This window comes from Scyliorhinus torazame, chromosome 14, assembly GCF_047496885.1.
Source record: "Scyliorhinus torazame isolate Kashiwa2021f chromosome 14, sScyTor2.1, whole genome shotgun sequence".
Taxonomy (NCBI): Eukaryota; Metazoa; Chordata; class Chondrichthyes; order Carcharhiniformes; family Scyliorhinidae; genus Scyliorhinus; species Scyliorhinus torazame.
Genome location: NC_092720.1, coordinates 226,830,504 through 226,854,123, shown reverse-complemented (window position 1 = coordinate 226,854,123; position 23,620 = coordinate 226,830,504). Strand labels below are relative to the sequence as shown.

Here is a 23,620-nt window from a genome sequence, read left to right as displayed (position 1 = left end):
AGTACTGACCCTCTGACAGTGCAGCACTCCCTCTGCACTGACCCTCGGACAGTGCAGCTCTCCCTCAGTACTGACCCTCTGACAGTGCGGCACTCCCTCAGTACTGACCCTCTGACAGTGCGGCACTCCCTCAGTACAGACCCGCTGATAGTGCGGCACTCCCTCAGTACTGACCCTCTGACAGTGCAGCACTCCCTCAGTACTGACCCTCTGACAGCGCGGCACTCCCTCAGTACTGACTCTCTGACAGCGCGGCACTCCCTCAGTACTGACCCTCTGACAGTGCGGCTCTCCCTCAGTACTGACCCTCTGACAGTGCGGCACTCCCTCAGAACTGACCCTCTGACAGTGCGGCACTCCCTCAGTACTGACCCTCTGACAGTGCGGCACTCCCTCAGTACTGACCCTCTGACAGTGCGGCACTCCCTCAGTACTGACCCTCTGACAGTGCGGCACTCCCTCAGTACTGACCCTCTGACAGTGCGGCACTCCCTCAGTACTGACCCTCTGACAGTGCGGCACTCCCTCAGTACTGACCCTCTGACAGTGCGGCACTCCCTCAGTACTGACCCTCTGACAGTGCGGCACTCCCTCTGTACTGACCCTCTGACAGTGCGGCACTCCCTCAGTACTGACACTCTGACCGTGCGGCACTCCCTCAGTACTGACCCTCTGACAGTGCGGCACTCCCTCAGTACTGACCCTCTGACAGTGCGGCACTCCCTCAGCACTGACCCTCTGACAGTGCAGCACTCCCTCAGCACTGACCCTCTGACAGTGCGGCTCTCCCTCAGTACTGACCCTCTGACAGTGCTGCACTCCCTCAGTACTGACCCTCTGACAGTGCGGCACTCCCTCAGTACTGACCCTCTGACAGTGCGGCACTCCCTCAGTACTGACCCTCTGACAGTGCGGCACTCCCTCAGTACTGACCCTCTGACAGTGCAGCACTCGCTCAGTACTGACCCTCTGACAGTGCGGCACTCGCTCAGAACTGACCCTCTGACAGTGCGGCACTCCCTCAGTACTGACCCTCTGACAGTGCGGCACTCCCTCAGTACAGACCCTCTGACAGTGCGGCACTCCCTCAGTACTGACCCTCTGACAGTGCAGCACTCGCTCAGTACTGACCCTCTGACAGTGCGGTACTCCCTCAGTACTGACCCTCTGACAGTGCGGCACTCCCTCAGCACTGACCCGCTGACAGTGCGGCACTCCCTCAGTACTGACCCTCTGACAGTGCGGCACTCCCTCAGTACTGACCCTCTGACAGTGCAGCACTCCCTCAGTACTGACCCTCTGACAGTGCAGCACTCCCTCAGTACTGACCCTCTGACAGTGCAGCACTCCCTCAGTACTGACCCTCTGACAGTGCAGCACTCCCTCAGTACTGACCCTCTGACAGTGCGGCACTCCGTCAGTACTGACCCTCTGACAGTGCGGCACTCTCTCAGCACTGACCCTCTGACAGTGCAGCACTCCCTCAGTACTGACCCTCTGACAGTGCAGCACTCCCTCAGTACTGACCCTCTGACAGTGCGGCACTCCCTCTGTACTGACCCTCTGACAGTGCGGCACTCCCTCAGTACTGACCCTCTGACAGTGCGGCACTCCCTCAGTACTGACCCTCTGTCAGTGCGGCACTCCCTCAGTACTGACCCTCTGACAGTGCGGCACTCCCTCAGTACTGACCCTCTGACAGTGCGTCACTCCCTCAGTACTGTCCCTCTGACAGTGCAGCACTCCCTCAGCACTGACCCGCTGACAGTGCGGCACTCCCTCAGTACTGACCCTCTGACAGTGCGGCGCTCCCTCAGTACTGACCCTCTGACAGTGCCGTACTCCCTCTGTACTGACACTCTGACCGTGCGGCACTCCCTCAGTACTGACCCTCTGACAGTGCGGCACTCCCTCAGTACTGACCCTCTGACAGTGCGGCACTCCCTCAGCACTGACCCTCTGACAGTGCAGCACTCCCTCAGCACTGACCCTCTGACAGTGCATCTCTCCCTCAGTACTGACCCTCTGACAGTGCTGCACTCCCTCAGTACTGACCCTCTGACAGTGCGGCACTCCCTCAGTACTGACCCTCTGACAGTGCGGCACTCCCTCAGTACTGACCCTCTGACAGTGCGGCACTCCCTCAGTAAAGACCCTCTGACAGTGCAGCACTCCCTCAGTACTGACCCTCTGACAGTGCGGCGCTCCCTCAGTACTGACCCTCTGACAGTGCGGCACTCCCTCAGTACTGACCCTCTGACAGTGCGGCACTCCCTCAGAACTGACCTTCTGACAGTGCAGCACTCCCTCAATACTGACCCTCTGACCGTGCGGCACTCCCTCAGTACTGACCCGCTGACAGTGCGGCACTCCCTCAGTACTGACCCTCTGACAGCGCGGCACTCCCTCAGTACTGACTCTCTGACAGCGCGGCACTCCCTCTGTACTGACCCTCTGACAGTGCGGCTCTCCCTCAGTACTGACCCTCTGACAGTGCCGCACTCCCTCAGAACTGACCCTCTGACAGTGCGGCACTCCCTCAGTACTGACCCTCTGACAGTGCGGCACTCCCTCAGTACTGACCCTCTGACAGTGCGGCACTCCCTCAGTACTGACCCTCTGACAGTGCGGCACTCCCTCAGTACTGACCCTCTGACAGTGCGGCACTCCCTCAGCACTGACCCTCTGACAGTGCAGCACTCCCTCAGCACTGACCCTCTGACAGTGCGGCTCTCCCTCAGTACTGACCCTCTGGCAGTGCTGCACTCCCTCAGTACTGACCCTCTGACAGTGCGGCACTGCCTCAGTACTGACCCTCTGACAGTGCGGCACTCCCTCAGTACTGACCCTCTGACAGTGCGGCACTCCCTCAGTAAAGACCCTCTGACAGTGCAGCACTCCCTCAGAACTGACCTTCTGACAGTGCAGCACTCCCTCAGTACTGACCCCCTGACAGTGCGGCACTCCCTCAGCACTGAGCCTCTGACAGTGCGGCACTCGCTCAGAACTGACCCTCTGACAGTGCGGCACTCCCTCGGTACTGACCCTCTGACAGTGCGGCACTCCCTCAGTACAGACCCTCTGACAGTGCGGCACTCCCTCAGTACTGACCCTCTGACAGTGCAGCACTCGCTCAGTACTGACCCTCTGACAGTGCGGCACTCCATCAGTACTGACCCTCTGACAGTGCGGCACTCCCTCAGCACTGAGCCTCTGACAGTGCGGCACTCGCTCAGAACTGACCCTCTGACAGTGCGGCACTCCCTCAGTACTGACCCTCTGACAGTGCGGCACTCCCTCAGTACAGACCCTCTGACAGTGCGGCACTCACTCAGTACAGACCCTCTGACAGTGCGGCACTCGCCTCAGTACTGACACTCTGACAGTGCGGCACTCCCTCAGTACTGATCCTCTGACAGTGCAGCACTCCCTCAGTACTGACCCTCTGACAGTGCAGCACTCCCTCAGTACTGACCCTCTGACAGTGCAGCACTCCCTCAGTACTGACCCTCTGACAGCGCTGCACTCCCTCAGTACTGCCCCTCTGACAGTGCGGCACTCCCTCAGTACTGACCCTCTGACAGTGCGGCACTCCCTCAGTACTGACCCTCTGACAGTGCGGCACTCCCTCAGCACTGACCCTCTGACAGTGCAGCACTCCCTCAGCACTGACCCTCTGACAGTGCGGCTCTCCCTCAGTACTGACCCTCTGACAGTGCTGCACTCCCTCAGTACTGACCCTCTGACAGTGCGGCACTCCCTCAGTACTGACCCTCTGTCAGTGCGGCACTCCCTCAGTACTGACCCTCTGACAGTGCGGCACTCCCTCAGTACTGACCCTCTGACAGTGCGGCACTCCCTCAGCACTGACCCTCTGACAGTGCAGCACTCCCTCAGTACTGACCCTCTGACAGTGCGGCGCTCCCTCAGTACTGACCCTCTGACAGTGCGGCACTCCCTCAGTACTGACCCTCTGACAGTGCGGCACTCCCTCAGTACTGTCCCTCTGACAGTGCAGCACTCCCTCAGCACTGACCCGCTGACAGTGCGGCACTCCCTCAGTACTGACCCTCTGACAGTGCGGCACTCCCTCAGTATTGACCCTCTGACAGTGCAGCACTCACTCAGTACTGACCCTCTGACAGTGCGGCACTCCCTCAGTACTGACCCTCTGACAGTGCGGCACTCCCTCAGTACTGACCCTCTGACAGTGCAGCACTCACTCAGTACTGACCCTCTGACAGTGCGGCACTCCCTCAGTACTGACCCTCTGACAGTGCGGCGCTACCTCAGTACTGACCCTCTGACAGTGCAGCACTCCCTCAGTACTGACCCTCTGGCAGTGCAGCACTCCCTCAGTACTGACCCTCTGACAGTGCGGCACTCCGTCAGTACTGACCCTCTGACAGTGCGGCACTCTCTCAGCACTGACGCTCTGACAGTGCGGCACTCCCTCAGTACTGACCCTCTGACAGTGCAGCACTCCCTCAGTACTGACCCTCTGACAGTGCGGCACTCCGTCAGTACTGACCCTCTGACAGTGCGGCACTCTCTCAGCACTGACCCTCTGACAGTGCGGCACTCCCTCAGTACTGACCCTCTGACAGTGCAGCACTCCCTCAGTACTGACCCTCTGACAGTGCAGCACTCCCTCAGTACTGACCCTCTGACAGTGCGGCACTCCCTCAGTACTGACCCTCTGACAGTGCGGCACTCCCTCAGTACTGACCCTCTGTCAGTGCGGCACTCCCTCAGTACTGACCCTCTGACAGTGCGGCACTCCCTCAGTACTGACCCTCTGACAGTGCGGCACTCCCTCAGGACTGACCCTCTGACAGTGCGGCACTCCCTCAGTACTGAGCCTCTGACAGTGCAGCACTCCCTCAGTACTGACCCTCTGACAGTGTGGCACTCCCTCAGTATTGACCCTCTGACAGTGCGGCACTCCCTCATTACTGACCCTCTGACAGTGCAGCACTCCCTCAGTACTGACCCCCTGACAGTGCGGCACTCCCTCAGTACTGACCCTCTGACAGTGCGGCACTCCCTCATTACTGACCCACTGACAGTGCAGCACTCCCTCAGTGCTGACCCTCTGACAGTGCGGCACTCCCTCAGTACTGACCCTCTGACAGTGCAGCGCTCCCTCAGCACTGACCCTCTGACAGTGCGGCACTCCCTCATTACTGACTCTCTGACAGTGCAGCACTCCCTCAGTACTGACCCTCTGACAGTGCGGCACTCCCTCAGTACTGACCCCCTGACAGTGCGGCACTCCCTCATTACTGACCCACTGACAGTGCAGCACTCCCTCAGTACTGACCCTCTGACAGTGCAGCACTCCCTCAGTACTGACCCTCTGACATTGTGGCACTCCCTCAGTACTGACCCCCTGACAGTGTGGCACTCCCTCAGTACTGACCCTCTGACAGTCCGGCAGTCCCTCAGTACTGACCCTCTGACAGTGCGGCACTCCCTCAGTACTGACCCTCAGTCAGTGCGGCACTCCCTCAGTACTGACCCTCTGACAGTGTGGCACTCCCTCAGTACTGACCCTCTGACAGTGCAGCACTCCCTCAGTACTGACCCTCTGACAGTGCGGCACTCCCTCAGTACTGAGCCTCTGACAGTGCAGCACTCCCTCAGTACTGAACCTCTGACAGTGTCGCACTCCCTCAGTATTGACCCTCTGACAGTGCAGCACTCCCTCAGTACTGACCCTCTGACAGTGCGGCACTCCCTCAACACTGACCCTCTGACAGTGCAGCACTCCCTCAGTACTGACCCTCTGACAGTGCGGCACTCCCTCAACACTGACCCTCTGACAGTGCGGCACTCCCTCAACACTGACCCTCTGACCGTGCGGCACTCCCTCAGTACTGACCCTCTGACAGTGCAGCACTGCCTCAGTACTGACCCTCTGACAGTGCGGCACTCCCTCAGTAGTGACCCTCTGACAGTGCGGCAGTCCCTCAGTACTGACCCTCTGACAGTGCGGCAGTCCCTCAGTACTGACCCTCTGACAGTGCGGCACTCCCTCAGTACTGACCCTCTGACAGTGCGGCACTCCCTCAGTACTGACCCTATGACAGTGCAGCACTCCCTCAGTACTGACCCTCTGACAGTGCGGCACTCCCTCAGTACTGACCCTCTGACAGTGCGGCACTCCCTCAGCACTGACCCACTGACAGTGCGGCGCTCCCTCAGCACTGACCCACTGACAGTGCAGCACTCCCTCAGTACTGACCCACTGACAGTGCGGCACTCCCTCAGTACTGACCCACTGACAGTGCGGCGCTCCCTCAGCACTGACCCACTGACAGTGCAGCACTCCCTCAGTACTGACCCACTGACAGTGCGGCACTCCCTCAGTACTGACCCTCTGACAGTGCGGCACTCCCTCAGCACTGACCCTCTGACAGTGCGCCACTCCCTCAGTACTGACCCTCCCACAGTGCCGCACTCCCTCAGTACTGACCCTCTGACAGTGCGGCACTCCCTCAGTACTGACCCTCTGACAGTGCGGCACTCGCTCAGCACTGACCCTCTGACAGTGCGGCACTCCCTCAGCACTGACCCACTGACAGTGCGGCACTCCCTCAGTACTGACCCTCTGACAGTGCAGCACTCCCTCGGTACTGACCCTCTGACAGTGCTGCACTCACTCAGTACTGACCCTCTGACAGTGCGGCACTCCCTCAGCACTGACCCTCTGACAGTGCGGCACTCCATCAGTACTGACCCTCTGACAGTGCGGCACTCCCTCAGTACTGACCCTCTGACAGTGCAGCACTCCCTCAGTACTGACCCTCTGACAGTGCAGCACTCCCTCAGTACTGACCCTCTGACAGTGCGGCACTCCCTCAGTACTGACCCTCTGACAGTGCAGCACTCCCTCAGTACAGACCCTCTGACAGTGCGGCACTCCCTCAGTACTCACCCTCTGACAGTGCAGCACTCCCTCAGTACTGACCCTCTGACAGTGCGGCACTCCCTCAGTACTCACCCTCTGACAGTGCAGCACTCCCTCATACAGACCCTCTGACAGTGCAGCACTCCCTCAGTACTGACTCTCTGACAGTGCGGCACTCCCTCAGTACTGACCCTCTGACAGTGCGGCACTCCCTCAGCACTGACCCTCTGACAGTGCGGCACTCCCTCAGCACTGACCCTCTGACAGTGCAGCACTCCCTCAGTACTGACCCTCTGACAGTGCGGCACTCCCTCAGTACAGACCCTCTGACAGTGCGGCACTCCCTCAGTACTGACCCTCTGACAGTGCGGCACTCCCTCAGCACTGACCCTCTGACAGTGCAGCACTCCCTCAGAACTGACGCTCTGACAGTGCGGAACTCCCTCAGTACTGACACTCCGACAGTGCAGCACTCCCTCAGTACTAACCCTCTGACAGTGCGGCACTCCCTCAGTACTGACCCTCTGACAGTGCAGCACTCCCTCAGCACTGACCCTCTGACAGTGCAGCACTCCCTCAGAACTGACGCTCTGACAGTGCGGAACTCCCTCAGTACTGACACTCCGACAGTGCAGCACTCCCTCAGTACTAACCCTCTGACAGTGCGGCACTCCCTCAGTACTGACCCTCTGACAGTGCGGCACTCCCTCAGCACTGACCCGCTGACAGTGCGGCACTCCCTCAGCACTGACCCTCTGACAGTGCAGCACTCCCTCAGTACTGACCCTCTGACAGTGCGGCACTCCCTCAGTACTGACCCTCTGACAGTGCGGCACTCCCTCAGAACTGACCCTCTGACAGTGCGGCACTCCCTCAGTACTGACCCTCTGACAGTGCAGCACTCCCTCAGTACTGACACTCTGACAGTGCGGCACTCCCTCAGTACTGACCCTCTGACAGTGCGGCACTCCCTCAGTACTGACCCTCTGACAGTGCGGCACTCCCTCAGTAAAGACCCTCTGACAGTGCAGCACTCCCTCAGAACTGACCTTCTGACAGTGCAGCACTCCCTCAGTACTGACCCTCTGACAGTGCAGCACTCCCTCAGTAAAGACCCTCTGACAGTGCGGCACTCCCTCAGTACAGACCCTCTGACAGTGCGGCACTCCCTCAGTACTGACCCTCTGACAGTGCAGCACTCGCTCAGTACTGACCCTCTGACAGTGCGGCACTCCCTCAGTACTGACCCTCTGACAGTGCGGCGCTCCCTCAGTACTGACCCTCTGACAGTGCGGCACTCCCTCAGTACTGACTCTCAGACAGTGCAGCACTCCCTCAGTACTGACCCCCTGACAGTGCGGCACTCCCTCATTACTGACCCACTGACAGTGCAGCACTCCCTCAGTACTGACCCTCTGACAGTGCAGCACTCCCTCAGTACTGACCCTCTGACATTGCGGCACTCCCTCAGTACTGACTCACTGACAGTGCGGCACTCCCTCAGTACTGACCCTCTGACAGTGCGGCAGTCCCTCAGTACTGACCCTCTGACAGTGCGGCACTCCCTCAGTACTGACCCTCTGTCAGTGCGGCACTCCCTCAGTACTGACCCTCTGACAGTGTGGCACTCCCTCAGTACTGACCCTCTGACAGTGCAGCACTCCCTCAGTACTGACCCTCTGACAGTGCGGCACTCCCTCAGTACTGAGCCTCTGACAGTGCAGCACTCCCTCAGTACTGAACCTCTGACAGTGTGGCACTCCCTCAGTATTGACCCTCTGACAGTGCAGCACTCCCTCAGTACTGACCCTCTGACAGTGCGGCACTCCCTCAACACTGACCCTCTGACCGTGCGGCACTCCCTCAGTACTGACCCTCTGACAGTGCAGCACTGCCTCAGTACTGACCCTCTGACAGTGCGGCACTCCCTCAGTAGTGACCCTCTGACAGTGCGGCAGTCCCTCAGTACTGACCCTCTGACAGTGCGGCAGTCCCTCAGTACTGACCCTCTGACAGTGCAGCACTCCCTCAGTACTAACCCTCTGACAGTGCAGCACTCCCTCAGTACTGACCCACTGACAGTGTGGCGTTCCCTCAGTACTGACCCACTGACAGTGCGGCACTCCCTCAGTACTGACCCACTGACAGTGCGGCACTCCCTCAGTACTGACCCTCTGACAGTGCGGCACTCCCTCAGCACTGACCCTCTGACAGTGCGCCACTCCCTCAGTACTGACCCTCCCACATTGCCGCACTCCCTCAGTACTGACCCTCTGACAGGGCGGCACTCCCTCAGTACTGACCCTCTGACAGTGCGGCACTCGCTCAGCACTGACCCTCTGACAGTGCGGCACTCCCTCAGCACTGACCCACTGACAGTGCGGCACTCCCTCAGTACTGACCCTCTAACAGTGCAGCACTCCCTCGGTACTGACCCTCTGACAGTGTGGCACTCCCTCAGCACTGCCCCTCTGACAGTGTGGCACTCCCTCAGTACTGACCCACTGACAGTGCGGCACTCCCTCAGTACTGACCCTCTGACAGTGCGGCACTCCCTCAGCACTGACCCTCTGACAGTGCGGCACTCCCTCAGTACTGACCCTCTGACAGTGCGGCACTCCATCAGTACTGACCCTCTGACAGTGCAGCTCTCCCTCAGTACTGACCCTCTGACAGTGCGGCACTCCCTCAGTACTCACCCTCTGACAGTGCAGCACTCCCTCAGTACTGACCCTCTGACAGTGCAACACTCCCTCAGTACTGACCCTCTGACAGTGCAGCACTCCCTCAGTACTGACCCTCTGACAGTGCGGCACTCCATCAGTACTGACCCTCTGACAGTGCGGCACTCCCTCAGTACTGACCCTCTGACAGTGCGGCACTCCCTCAGTACTGACCCTCTGACAGTGCAGCACTCCCTCAGTACTGACCCTCTGACAGTGCAGCACTCCCTCAGTACTGACCCTCTGACAGTGCAGCACTCCCTCAGTACAGACCCTCTGACAGTGCGGCACTCCCTCAGTACTCACCCTCTGACAGTGCAGCACTCCCTCAGTACTGACTCTCTGACAGTGCGGCACTCCCTCAGTACTCACCCGCTGACAGTGCAGCACTCCCTCATACAGACCCTCTGACAGTGCAGCACTCCCTCAGTACTGACTCTCTGACAGTGCGGCACTCCCTCAGCACTGACCCTCTGACAGTGCAGCACTCCCTCAGTACTGACCCTCTGACAGTGCGGCACTCCATCAGTACAGACCCTCTGACAGTGCGGCACTCCCTCAGAACTGACCCTCTGACAGTGCGGAACTCCCTCAGTACTGACCCTCTGAGAGTGCAGCACTCCCTCAGTACTGACACTCTGACAGTGCAGCACTCCCTCAGTACTAACCCTCTGACAGTGCGGCACTCCCTCAGTACTGACCCTCTGACAGTGCAGCACTCCCTCAGCACTGACCCTCTGACAGTGCAGCACTCCCTCAGTACTGACAGTGCGGCACTCCCTCAGTACTTACCCTCTGACAGTGCGGCACTCCCTCAGTACTGACCCTCTGACAGTGCAGCACTCCCTCAGGACTGACCCTCTGACAGTGCAGCACTCCCTCAGTACTGACCCTCTGACAGTGCGGCACTCCCTCAGCACTGACCCGCTGACAGTGCGGCACTCCCTCAGAACTGACGCTCTGACAGTGCGGAACTCCCTCAGTACTGACACTCCGACAGTGCAGCACTCCCTCAGTACTAACCCTCTGACAGTGCGGCACTCCCTCAGTACTGACCCTCTGACAGTGCGGCACTCCCTCAGCACTGACCCGCTGACAGTGCGGCACTCCCTCAGCACTGACCCTCTGACAGTGCAGCACTCCCTCAGTACTGACCCTCTGACAGTGCGGCACTCCCTCAGTACTGACCCTCTGACAGTGCGGCACTCCCTCAGAACTGACCCTCTGACAGTGCGGCACTCCCTCAGTACTGACCCTCTGACAGTGCAGCACTCCCTCAGTACTGACACTCTGACAGTGCGGCACTCCCTCAGTACTGACCCTCTGACAGTGCGGCACTCCCTCAGTACTGACCCTCTGACAGTGCGGCACTCCCTCAGTAAAGACCCTCTGACAGTGCAGCACTCCCTCAGAACTGACCTTCTGACAGTGCAGCACTCCCTCAGTACTGACCCTCTGACAGTGCAGCACTCCCTCAGTAAAGACCCTCTGACAGTGCGGCACTCCCTCAGTACAGACCCTCTGACAGTGCGGCACTCCCTCAGTACTGACCCTCTGACAGTGCAGCACTCGCTCAGTACTGACCCTCTGACAGTGCGGCACTCCCTCAGTACTGACCCTCTGACAGTGCGGCGCTCCCTCAGTACTGACCCTCTGACAGTGCGGCACTCCCTCAGTACTGACTCTCAGACAGTGCAGCACTCCCTCAGTACTGACCCCCTGACAGTGCGGCACTCCCTCATTACTGACCCACTGACAGTGCAGCACTCCCTCAGTACTGACCCTCTGACAGTGCAGCACTCCCTCAGTACTGACCCTCTGACATTGCGGCACTCCCTCAGTACTGACTCACTGACAGTGCGGCACTCCCTCAGTACTGACCCTCTGACAGTGCGGCAGTCCCTCAGTACTGACCCTCTGACAGTGCGGCACTCCCTCAGTACTGACCCTCTGTCAGTGCGGCACTCCCTCAGTACTGACCCTCTGACAGTGTGGCACTCCCTCAGTACTGACCCTCTGACAGTGCAGCACTCCCTCAGTACTGACCCTCTGACAGTGCGGCACCCCCTCAGTACTGAGCCTCTGACAGTGCAGCACTCCCTCAGTACTGAACCTCTGACAGTGTGGCACTCCCTCAGTATTGACCCTCTGACAGTGCAGCACTCCCTCAGTACTGACCCTCTGACAGTGCGGCACTCCCTCAACACTGACCCTCTGACCGTGCGGCACTCCCTCAGTACTGACCCTCTGACAGTGCAGCACTGCCTCAGTACTGACCCTCTGACAGTGCGGCACTCCCTCAGTAGTGACCCTCTGACAGTGCGGCAGTCCCTCAGTACTGACCCTCTGACAGTGCGGCAGTCCCTCAGTACTGACCCTCTGACAGTGCAGCACTCCCTCAGTACTAACCCTCTGACAGTGCAGCACTCCCTCAGTACTGACCCACTGACAGTGTGGCGTTCCCTCAGTACTGACCCACTGACAGTGCGGCACTCCCTCAGTACTGACCCACTGACAGTGCGGCACTCCCTCAGTACTGACCCTCTGACAGTGCGGCACTCCCTCAGCACTGACCCTCTGACAGTGCGCCACTCCCTCAGTACTGACCCTCCCACATTGCCGCACTCCCTCAGTACTGACCCTCTGACAGGGCGGCACTCCCTCAGTACTGACCCTCTGACAGTGCGGCACTCGCTCAGCACTGACCCTCTGACAGTGCGGCACTCCCTCAGCACTGACCCACTGACAGTGCGGCACTCCCTCAGTACTGACCCTCTAACAGTGCAGCACTCCCTCGGTACTGACCCTCTGACAGTGTGGCACTCCCTCAGCACTGCCCCTCTGACAGTGTGGCACTCCCTCAGTACTGACCCACTGACAGTGCGGCACTCCCTCAGTACTGACCCTCTGACAGTGCGGCACTCCCTCAGCACTGACCCTCTGACAGTGCGGCACTCCCTCAGTACTGACCCTCTGACAGTGCGGCACTCCATCAGTACTGACCCTCTGACAGTGCAGCTCTCCCTCAGTACTGACCCTCTGACAGTGCGGCACTCCCTCAGTACTCACCCTCTGACAGTGCAGCACTCCCTCAGTACTGACCCTCTGACAGTGCAACACTCCCTCAGTACTGACCCTCTGACAGTGCAGCACTCCCTCAGTACTGACCCTCTGACAGTGCAGCACTCCCTCAGTACTGACCCTCTGACAGTGCGGCACTCCATCAGTACTGACCCTCTGACAGTGCGGCACTCCCTCAGTACTGACCCTCTGACAGTGCGGCACTCCCTCAGTACTGACCCTCTGACAGTGCAGCACTCCCTCAGTACTGACCCTCTGACAGTGCAGCACTCCCTCAGTACTGACCCTCTGACAGTGCAGCACTCCCTCAGTACAGACCCTCTGACAGTGCGGCACTCCCTCAGTACTCACCCTCTGACAGTGCAGCACTCCCTCAGTACTGACTCTCTGACAGTGCGGCACTCCCTCAGTACTCACCCGCTGACAGTGCAGCACTCCCTCATACAGACCCTCTGACAGTGCAGCACTCCCTCAGTACTGACTCTCTGACAGTGCGGCACTCCCTCAGCACTGACCCTCTGACAGTGCAGCACTCCCTCAGTACTGACCCTCTGACAGTGCGGCACTCCATCAGTACAGACCCTCTGACAGTGCGGCACTCCCTCAGAACTGACCCTCTGACAGTGCGGAACTCCCTCAGTACTGACCCTCTGAGAGTGCAGCACTCCCTCAGTACTGACACTCTGACAGTGCAGCACTCCCTCAGTACTAACCCTCTGACAGTGCGGCACTCCCTCAGTACTGACCCTCTGACAGTGCAGCACTCCCTCAGCACTGACCCTCTGACAGTGCAGCACTCCCTCAGTACTGACAGTGCGGCACTCCCTCAGTACTTACCCTCTGACAGTGCGGCACTCCCTCAGTACTGACCCTCTGACAGTGCAGCACTCCCTCAGGACTGACCCTCTGACAGTGCAGCACTCCCTCAGTACTGACCCTCTGACAGTGCGGCACTCCCTCAGCACTGACCCGCTGACAGTGCGGCACTCCCTCAGCACTGACCCTCTGACAGTGCAGCACTCCCTCAGTACTGACCCTCTGACAGTGCGGCACTCCCTCAGTACTGACCCTCTGACAGTGCGGCACTCCCTCAGAACTGACCCTCTGACAGTGCGGCACTCCCTCAGTACTGACCCTCTGACAGTGCAGCACTCCCTCAGTACTGACACTCTGACAGTGCGGCACTCCCTCAGTACTGACCCTCTGACAGTGCGGCACTCCCTCAGTACTGACCCTCTGACAGTGCGGCACTCCCTCAGTAAAGACCCTCTGACAGTGCAGCACTCCCTCAGAACTGACCTTCTGACAGTGCAGCACTCCCTCAGTACTGACCCTCTGACAGTGCAGCACTCGCTCAGTACTGACCCTCTGACAGTGCGGCACTCCCTCAGTACTGACCCTCTGACAGTGCGGCACTCCCTCAGTACAGACCCTCTGACAGTGCGGCACTCGCTCAGAACTGACCCTCTGACAGTGCGGCACTCCCTCAGTACTGACCCTCTGACAGTGCGGCACTCCCTCAGTACAGACCCTCTGACAGTGCGGCACTCCCTCAGTACTGACCCTCTGACAGTGCAGCACTCGCTCAGTACTGACCCTCTGACAGTGCGGCACTCCCTCAGTACTGACCCTCTGACAGTGCGGCGCTCCCTCAGTACTGACCCTCTGACAGTGCAGCACTCCCTCAGTACTGACCCTCTGACAGTGCAGCACTCGCTCAGTACTGACCCTCTGACAGTGCGGCACTCACTCAGTACAGACCCTCTGACAGTGCAGCACTCCCTCAGTACTGACCCTCTGACAGTGCAGCACTCCCTCAGTACTGACCCTCTGACAGTGCGGCACTCCCTCAGTACTGACCCTCTGACAGTGCGGCACTCCCTCAGTACTGACCCTCTGACAGTGCAGCACTCCCTCAGTACTGACCCTCTGACAGTGCGGCACTCCCTCAGTACTGACCCTCTGACAGTGCGGTACTCCCTCAGTACTGACCCTCTGACAGTGCGGCACTCCCTCAGCACTGACCCGCTGACAGTGCGGCACTCCCTCAGTACTGACCCTCTGACAGTGCGGCACTCCCTCAGTACTGACCCTCTGACAGTGCAGCACTCACTCAGTACTGACCCTCTGACAGTGCGGCACTGCCTCAGTACTGACCCTCTGACAGTGCGGCACTCCCTCAGTCCTGACCCTCTGACAGTGCAGCACTCACTCAGTACTGACCCTCTGACAGCGCGGCACTCCCTCAGTACTGACCCTCTGACAGTGCGGCACTCCCTCAGTACTGACCCTCTGACAGTGCGGCACTCCCTCAGTACTGACCCTCTGACAGTGCAGCACTCACTCAGTACTGATCCCCTGACAGTGCGGCACTCCCTCAGTACTGACCCTCTGACAGTGCGGCACTCCCTCAGTACTGACCCTGTGACAGTGCGGCACTCCCTCAGTACTGACCCTCTGACAGTCCGGCACTCCCTCAGTACTGACCCTCTGACAGTGCAGTACTCCCTCAGTACTGACCCTCTGACAGTGCAGCACTCCCTCAGTACTGACCCTCTGACAGTGCAGCACTCCCTCAGTACTGACCCTCTGACAGTGCGGCACTCCCTCAGTACTGACCCTCTGACAGTGCGGCACTCCCTCAGTACTGACCCTCTGACAGTGCAGCACTCACTCAGTACTGATCCCCTGACAGTGCGGCACTCCCTCAGTACTGACCCTCTGACAGTGCGGCACTCCCTCAGTACTGACCCTGTGACAGTGCGGCACTCCCTCAGTACTGACCCTCTGACAGTCCGGCACTCCCTCAGTACTGACCCTCTGACAGTGCAGTACTCCCTCAGTACTGACCCTCTGACAGTGCAGCACTCCCTCAGTACTGACCCTCTGACAGTGCAGCACTCCCTCAGTACTGACCCTCTGACAGTGCAGCACTCCCTCAGTACTGACCCTCTGACAGTGCGGCACTCCGTCAGTACTGACCCTCTGACAGTGCAGCACTCCCTCAGTACAGACCCTCTGACAGTGCGGCACTCCCTCAGTACTGACCCTCTGACAGTGCAGCACTCCCTCAGTACTGACCCTCTGACAGTGCCACACTCCCTCAGTACTGACCCTCTGACAGTGCAGCACTCCCTCAGTACTGACCCTCTGACAGTGCGGCACTCCGTCAGTACTGACCCTCTGACAGTCCGGCACTCCCTCAGTACTGACCCTCTGACAGTGCAGTACTCCCTCAGTACTGACCCTCTGACAGTGCCGCACTCTCTCAGCACTGACCCTCTGACAGTGCGGCACTCTCTCAGTACTGACCCTCTGACAGTGCAGCACTCCCTCAGTACTGACCCTCTGACAGTGCAGCACTCCCTCGGTACTGACCCTCTGACAGTGCGGCACTCCCTCAGCACTGACCCTCTGACAGTGCGGCACTCCCTCAGTACTGACACTCTGACAGTGCAGCACTCACTCAGTACTGATCCCCTGACAGTGCGGCACTCCCTCAGTACTGACCCTCTGACAGTGCGGCACTCCCTCAGTACTGACCCTCTGACAGTGCGGCACTCCCTCAGTACTGACCCTCTGACAGTGCGGCACTCCCTCAGTACAGACCCTCTGACAGTGCGGCACTCCCTCAGTACTGACCCTCTGACAGTGCGGCACTCCCTCAGTACAGACCCTCTGACAGTGCGGCACTCCCTCAGTACTGACCCTCTGACAGTGCGGCACTCCCTCAGCACTGACCCTCTGATGATGTTCGGTGTGATCGCTTCGGGCCCGTTTTGCGTTTATTTTAGTCACTTACTGTTTTCACACAGCGGAGGTCAAAAGCCTTCAAACTGTCGACTTTCACATTGCCGTAAATGTTAACAGCGTTGATCTCGGAGTCAGCCTCACTCTTGTCAAAGATCAACAGATTTTTGCCGTTCAGACAGGCCTAAAGGAAAGGAAGAGAATTCAAAATGAATCTTAAAACGTGTGTGATTTCAGCTCACCCCAAGACAGAGCTGTACCCCCGATAGACAGAGCTGTACCCCAGAGAGACACAGAGCTGTACCCCAGAGAGACACAGAGCTGTACCCCCGAGAGACAGAGCTGTACCCCAGAGAGACACAGAGCTGTACCCCCGAGAGACACAGAGCTGTACCCCAGAGAGACACAGAGCTGTACCCCCGAGAGACAGAGCTGTACCCCAGAGAGACACAGAGCTGTACCCCCGAGAGACAGAGCTGTACCCCAGAGAGACAGAGCTGTACCCCAGAGAGACACAGAGCTGTACCCCCGAGAGACACAGAGCTGTACCCCCGAGAGACAGAGCTGTACCCCAGAGAGACACAGAGCTGTACCCCCGAGAGACACAGAGCTGTGCCCCAGAGAGACATAGAGCTGTACCCCAGAGACACAGAGCTGTACCCCAGAGAGACAGAGCTGTACCCCTGAGAGACACAGAGCTGTACCCCAGAGAGACACAGAGCTGTACCCCCGAGAGACACAGAGCTGTACCCCCGAGAGACAGAGCTGTACCCCAGAGAGACACAGAGCTGTACCCCAGAGAGACACAGAGCTGTACCCCAGAGAGACAGAGCTGTACCCCAGAGAGACAGAGCTGTACCCCAGAGACACAGAGCTGTACCCCCGAGAGACACAGAGCGGTACCCCAGAGACACAGAGCTGTACCCCCGATAGACAGAGCTGTACCCCCGAGAGACACAGAGCTGTACCCCAGAGAGACACAGAGCTGTACCCCCGAGAGACACAGAGCTGTACCCCAGAGAGACACAGAGCTGTACCCCAGAGAGACACAGAGCTGTACCCCAGAGAGACACAGATCTGTACCCCAGAGAGAGAGAGCTGTACCCCCGAGAGACAGAGCTGTACCCCAGAGAGACAGAGCTGTACCACAGAGAGACAGAACTGTACCCCAGAGAGACACAGAGCTGTACCCCAGAGAGACACAGAGCTGTACCCCAGAGAGACAGAGCTGTACCCCCGAGAGACACAGAGCTGTACCCCAGAGAGACACAGAGCTGTACCCCAGAGAGACACAGAGCTGTACCCCCGAGAGACACAGAGCTGTGCCCCAGAGAGACACAGAGCTGTACCCCAGAGAAACACAGAGCTGTACCCCCGAGAGACACAGAGCTGTACCCCAGAGAGACACAGAGCTGTACCCCAGAGAGACAGAGCTGTACCCCAGAGAGACACAGAGCTGTACCCCAGAGAGACAGAGCTGTACCCCCGAGAGACAGAGCTGTACCCCCGAGAGACACAGAGCTGTACCCCCGAGAGACAGAGCTGTACCCCAGAGACACAGAGCTGTACCCCAGAGAGACACAGAGCTGTACCCCAGAGAGACAGAGCTGTACCCCAGAGAGACAGAGCTGTACCCCCGAGAGACAGAGCTGTACCCCCGAGAGACACAGAGCTGTACCCCCGAGAGACAGAGCTGTACCCCAGAGACACAATGCTGTACCCCAGAGAGACACAGAGCTGTACCCCAGAGACACAGAGCTGTACCCCAGAGAGACAGAGCTGTACCCCCGAGAGACAGAGCTGTACCCCAGAGAGACAGAGCTGTACCCCAGAGAGACACAGAGCTGTACCCCAGAGACGCAGAGCTGTACCCCAGAGAGACACAGAGCTGTACCCCCGAGACACAGAGCTGTACCCCAGAGAGGCAGAGCTTTACCCCCGAGAGACACAGAGCTGTACCCCAGAGACACAGAGCTGTACCCCAGAGAGACACAGAGCTGTACCCCAGAGAGACATAGCTGTACCCCCGAGAGACACAGAGCTGTACCCCAGATACACACAGAGCTGTACCCCCGAGAGACAGAGCTGTACCCCCGAGAGACACAGAGCTGTACACCAGATACACACAGAGCTGTACCCCCGAGAGACAGAGCTGTACCCCAGAGACACAGAGCTGTACCCCAGAGAGACACAGAGCTGTACCCCAGAGACACAGAGCTGTACCCCAGAGAGACGGAGTTGTACCCCCGAGAGACAGAGCTGTACCCCAGAGAGACAGAGCTGTACCCCAGAGAGACACAGAGCTGTACCCCAGAGACGCAGAGCTGTACACCAGAGAGACACAGAGCTGTACCCCAGAGACACAGAGCTGTACCCCAGAGAGGCAGAGCTTTACCCCCGAGAGACACAGAGCTGTACCCCAGAGAGACAGAGCTGTACCCCAGAGAGACACAGAGCTGTACTCCAGAGAGACAGAGCTGTACCCCAGAGAGACAGAGCTGTACCCCAGAGAGACACAGAGCTGTACCCCAGAGAGACAGAGCTGTACCCCAGAGAGACAGAGCTGTACCCCCGAGAGACACAGAGCTGTACCCCAGAGAGAGACACAGAGCTGTACCCCAGAGAGAGACAAAGAGCTATACCCCTGAGAGACACAGAGCTGTACCCCAGAGGGACAGAGCTGTACCCCAGAGAGACAGAGCTGTACCCCAGAGAGACACAGAGCTGTACCCCCGAGAGACACAGAGCTGTACCCCAGAGGGACACAGAGCTGTACCCCAGAGAGAGACACAGAGCTGTACCCCAGAGAGACAGAGCTTTACCCCAGAGAGACACAGAGCTGTACCCCAGATACACACAGAGCTGTACCCCAGAGAGACACAGAGCTGTACCCCAGAGAGACACAGAGCTGTACCCCAGAGAGACAGAGCTGTACCCCAGAGAGACACAGAGCTGTACCCCAGAGACACAGAGCTGTACCCCCGAGAGACACAGAGCTGTACCCCAGAGAGACACAGAGCTGTACCCCCGAGACACAGAGCTGTACCCCAGAGAGACACAGAGCTGTACCCCAGAGAGACACAGAGCTGTACCCCAGAGACACAGAGCTGTACCCCAGAGAGACACAGAGCTGTACCCCCGAGAGACACAGAGCTGTACCCCAGAGAGACAGAGCTGTACCCCAGAGAGACACAGAGCTGTACCCCAGAGAGACACGGAGCTGTACCCCAGAGACACAGAGCTGTACCCCAGAGAGACACAGAGCTGTACCCCAGAGAGACACAGAGCTGTACCCCAGAGACACAGAGCTGTACCCCAGAGAGACACAGAGCTGTACCCCAGAGAGACAGAGCTGTACCCCAGAGAGACACAGAGCTGTACCCCAGAGAGACAGAGAGCTGTACCCCAGAGAGACACAGAGCTGTACCCCAGAGACACAGAGCTGTACCCCAGAGACACAGAGCTGTACCCCAGAGAGACACAGAGATGTACCCCACAGAGACACAGAGCTGTACCCCAGAGAGACAGAGCTGTACCCCAGAGAGACACAGAGCTGTACCCCAGATACACACAGAGCTGTACCCCAGAGACACAGAGCTGTACCCCCGAGAGACACATAGCAGTACCCCCGAGAGACACAGAGCTGTACCCCCGAGAGACACAGAGCTGTGCCCCAGAGAGACACAGAGCTGTACCCCCGAGAGACACAGAGCTGTACCCCAGAGAGACAGAGCTGTACCCCAGAGAGACACAGAGCTGTACCCCCGAGAGTCAGAGCTGCACCCCAGAGAGACACAGAGCTGTACCCCAGAGACACAGAGCTGTACCCCAGAGAGACAGAGCTGTACCCCAGAGAGACACAGAGCTGTACCCCCGAGAGACAGAGCTGTACCCCCGAGAGACACAGAGCTGTACCCCAGAGAGACACAGAGATGTACCCCACAGAGACACAGAGCTGTACCCCAGAGAGACAGAGCTGTACCCCAGAGAGACACAGAGCTGTACCCCAGATACACACAGAGCTGTACCCCAGAGAGACAGAGCTGTACCCCCGAGAGACACATAGCAGTACCCCCGAGAGACACAGAGCTGTACCCCCGAGAGACACAGAGCTGTGCCCCAGAGAGACACAGAGCTGTACCCCCGAGAGACACAGAGCTGTACCCCAGAGAGACAGAGCTGTACCCCAGAGAGACACAGAGCTGTACCCCCGAGAGTCAGAGCTGTACCCCAGAGAGACACAGAGCTGTACCCCAGAGACACAGAGCTGTACCCCAGAGAGACAGAGCTGTACCCCAGAGAGACACAGAGCTGTACCCCCGAGAGACAGAGCTGTACCCCCGAGAGACACAGAGCTGTACCCCAGAGAGACAGATCTGTACCCCAGAGAGACACAGAGCTGTACCCCAGAGAAACATAGCTGTACCCCAGAGAGACACAGAGCTGTACCCCAGAGAGACAGAGCTGTACCCCAGAGAGACACAGAGCTGTACCCCCGAGAGACAGAGCTGTACCCCCGAGAGACACAGAGCTGTACCCCAGAGAAACAGAGCTGTACCCCAGAGAGACACAGAGCTGTACCCCAGAGAAACAGAGCTGTACCCCAGAGAGACACAGATCTGTACCCCAGAGACACAGAGCTGTACCCCGGAGAGACACAGAGCTGTACCCCAGAGAGACACAGAGCTGTACCCCAGAGACACAGAGCTGTACCCCAGAGAGACACAGAGCTGTACCCCAGAGAGACAGAGCTGTACCCCAGAGAGACAGAGCTGTACCCCTGAGAGACACAGAGCTGTACCCCAGAGACACAGAGCTGTACCCCCGAGAGACACAGAGCTATACCCCAGAGAAACAGAGCTGTACCCCAGAGAGACACAGAGCAGTACCCTGTCATGATATTCAAACACACACATCATGATGGACACACCAACAGGCAAATCAGAGCACACAACACCACAACCAATCACAGACAAGAACACCAACCACATAAAAAGCACGAGCACGACACCTGGTGGTCAGTAGGTCTGGGGACAAAGACACGGAGAAGAGCTGTTACAACATCACAAGCAGGGAACCCCCACGTGCAGAGTGTCAAGACAAAACTGTACATAGTAAGTTTAAATAAAATAGCGTTGTACCATATACAACCGTGTTGGCTCATCTGTGTGTCAGAACACCCAACACCACATGGTACAGGAGTGGATCGATACCTGCCAACTAACCTGCCATTCTGGACATGGACCGCACCGACAAACCGCAGCCGTTGCAAGTCGCGGGGAACCTTGGTACCAATTGGAAGCTCTTCAGGCAGCGATTTGACCTGTACATCCGTGCCACCAAAAAAACAGAGTGCCTCGGATGACACGAAGATTGCAATGCTCCTCTTCTACGCAGGTCAGCACGCCACCGACGTCTTCAACTCACTGGTGTTCGAAGAAGGCGAAAACCAATCCAAATATGACACGGTCATCCTCAAACTGGACCAGCACTTTCAAGTTGAAGTAAATGAAAGTTTTGAAAGATACCTCTTTCAGCAACGCCTGCAAGGTAAGGAGGAGCTTTTTCAACCCTTCTTGACGCACCTCCGGATTCTAGCGCAGTCCTGCGGTTACGGCACCACCACAGAGTCCATGATCAGGGACCAGATTGTTATTGGCGTTGCCTCTAGTGGCCTACGCCTGCAGCTTCTTAAAATGAAAAGCCTCACCTTAGCGTCTGCTGTGGAAGCCTGTGTCCTCCACGAAAATGCTACCTGCCGTTTTGCCCGATTTCAGGCGTCCGAGTTGGCACGGAGGGGGTCCCCAGCCGTCGAATCGGCAAGCCAGGCCGCCCACGACGTCGAACGCATCCAGGCCGTCGATTACTTCCCGACCCACGGCCCGGACGACAGCGGCCGCTTCCCGTGCTTTTCGCGGTCTCCCGCGCTGGTGCGCGCCAAAAATAACGGCCACAACGAGGGACGCACTGCGCAGGCGCGCCCACCGCAAGATCGCACTGCGCATGCGCAGTGGCGCAACGAACGCCGTGACGTCATGACGTGCGGCAATTGTGGAGCTCTACATTTAAAAGGGCAACGTCCTGCAAAAAACCGACAGTGCCTCAGATGTGGCAAGATGGGCCACTACGCAGCCCACTGTCGTTCGGCTCAACCCATGGATCCGGCGCATCCTCGACAATCTCGCAGACAAGTCAGGACCGTCCAGCCCACGCATCAAGACTTCCAGTTAAGTGATGCAGATGACCAGGATGCCTTCCGAGTTTCCGTCATTGATGTCAACAAGGTCAATGCCATCAATCCAGCCGATGAGTGGTGTGCCACCCTGACGGTCAACCCGAACTCGTCGCAAGCCCATTAGACTGGACTTATAATACCGTTCATATGTTTAACAAGTTGCACAATTTTACATGATAACCTGTTGTTGTTTATCGTTCCAGATGTCGTCTGACTGGACAACTGTTCAAGTTTTTTTTTCTTCTTCTCTCGTTCGCATTCATGTTCTGTTATGGTACAACTTGGTTCATGTGACGCACCCGACATCGCCCCATGTACATAGTTCCGTCATATGCACATGCTGCACACGACACACACACACTCTTAGATGCACTCACGACACGATCATATTTATTACCACGTAGGCACATATCTTTGTAAAAAGGGGGGATGTCATGATATTCAAACACACACATCATGATGGACACACTAACAGGCAAATCAGAGCACACAACACCACAACCAATCACAGACAAGAACACCAACCACATAAAAAGCACGAGCACGACACCTGGGGGTCAGTAGGTCTGGGGATAAAGAAACAGAGAAGAGCTGTTACAACATCACAAGCAGGGAGCCCCCCACGTGCAGAGTGCAAAGACAAAACTGTACATAGTAAGTTTGAATAAAATAGCGTTGTACCATATACAACCGTGTTGGCTCATCTGTGTGTCAGAACACCCAACACCACATACCCCAGAGAGACAGAGCTGTACCCCAGAGAGACACAGAGCTGTACCCCAGAGAGACACAGAGCTGTACCCCAGAGACACAGAGCTGTACCCCCGAGAGACACATAGCAGTACCCCCGAGAGTCACAGAGCTGTACCCCAGAGAGACAGAGCGGTACCCCAGAGAGACAGAGCTGTACCCCCGAGA

General features: G+C 58.2%; 1 protein-coding gene across 1 annotated transcript in view; it reads right to left on the bottom strand.

The window, feature by feature from the left end:
* LOC140390593 (galectin-8-like) overlaps nt 1-23,620 on the bottom strand; it is a 47,159-nt gene that overhangs the window by 10,061 nt on the left and 13,478 nt on the right. Inside the window, exon 3 of the mRNA XM_072475812.1 lies at nt 16,520-16,651. Coding sequence (XP_072331913.1) covers nt 16,520-16,651 — 132 coding nt within the window. The remainder of the gene's footprint in view (nt 1-16,519; nt 16,652-23,620) is intronic.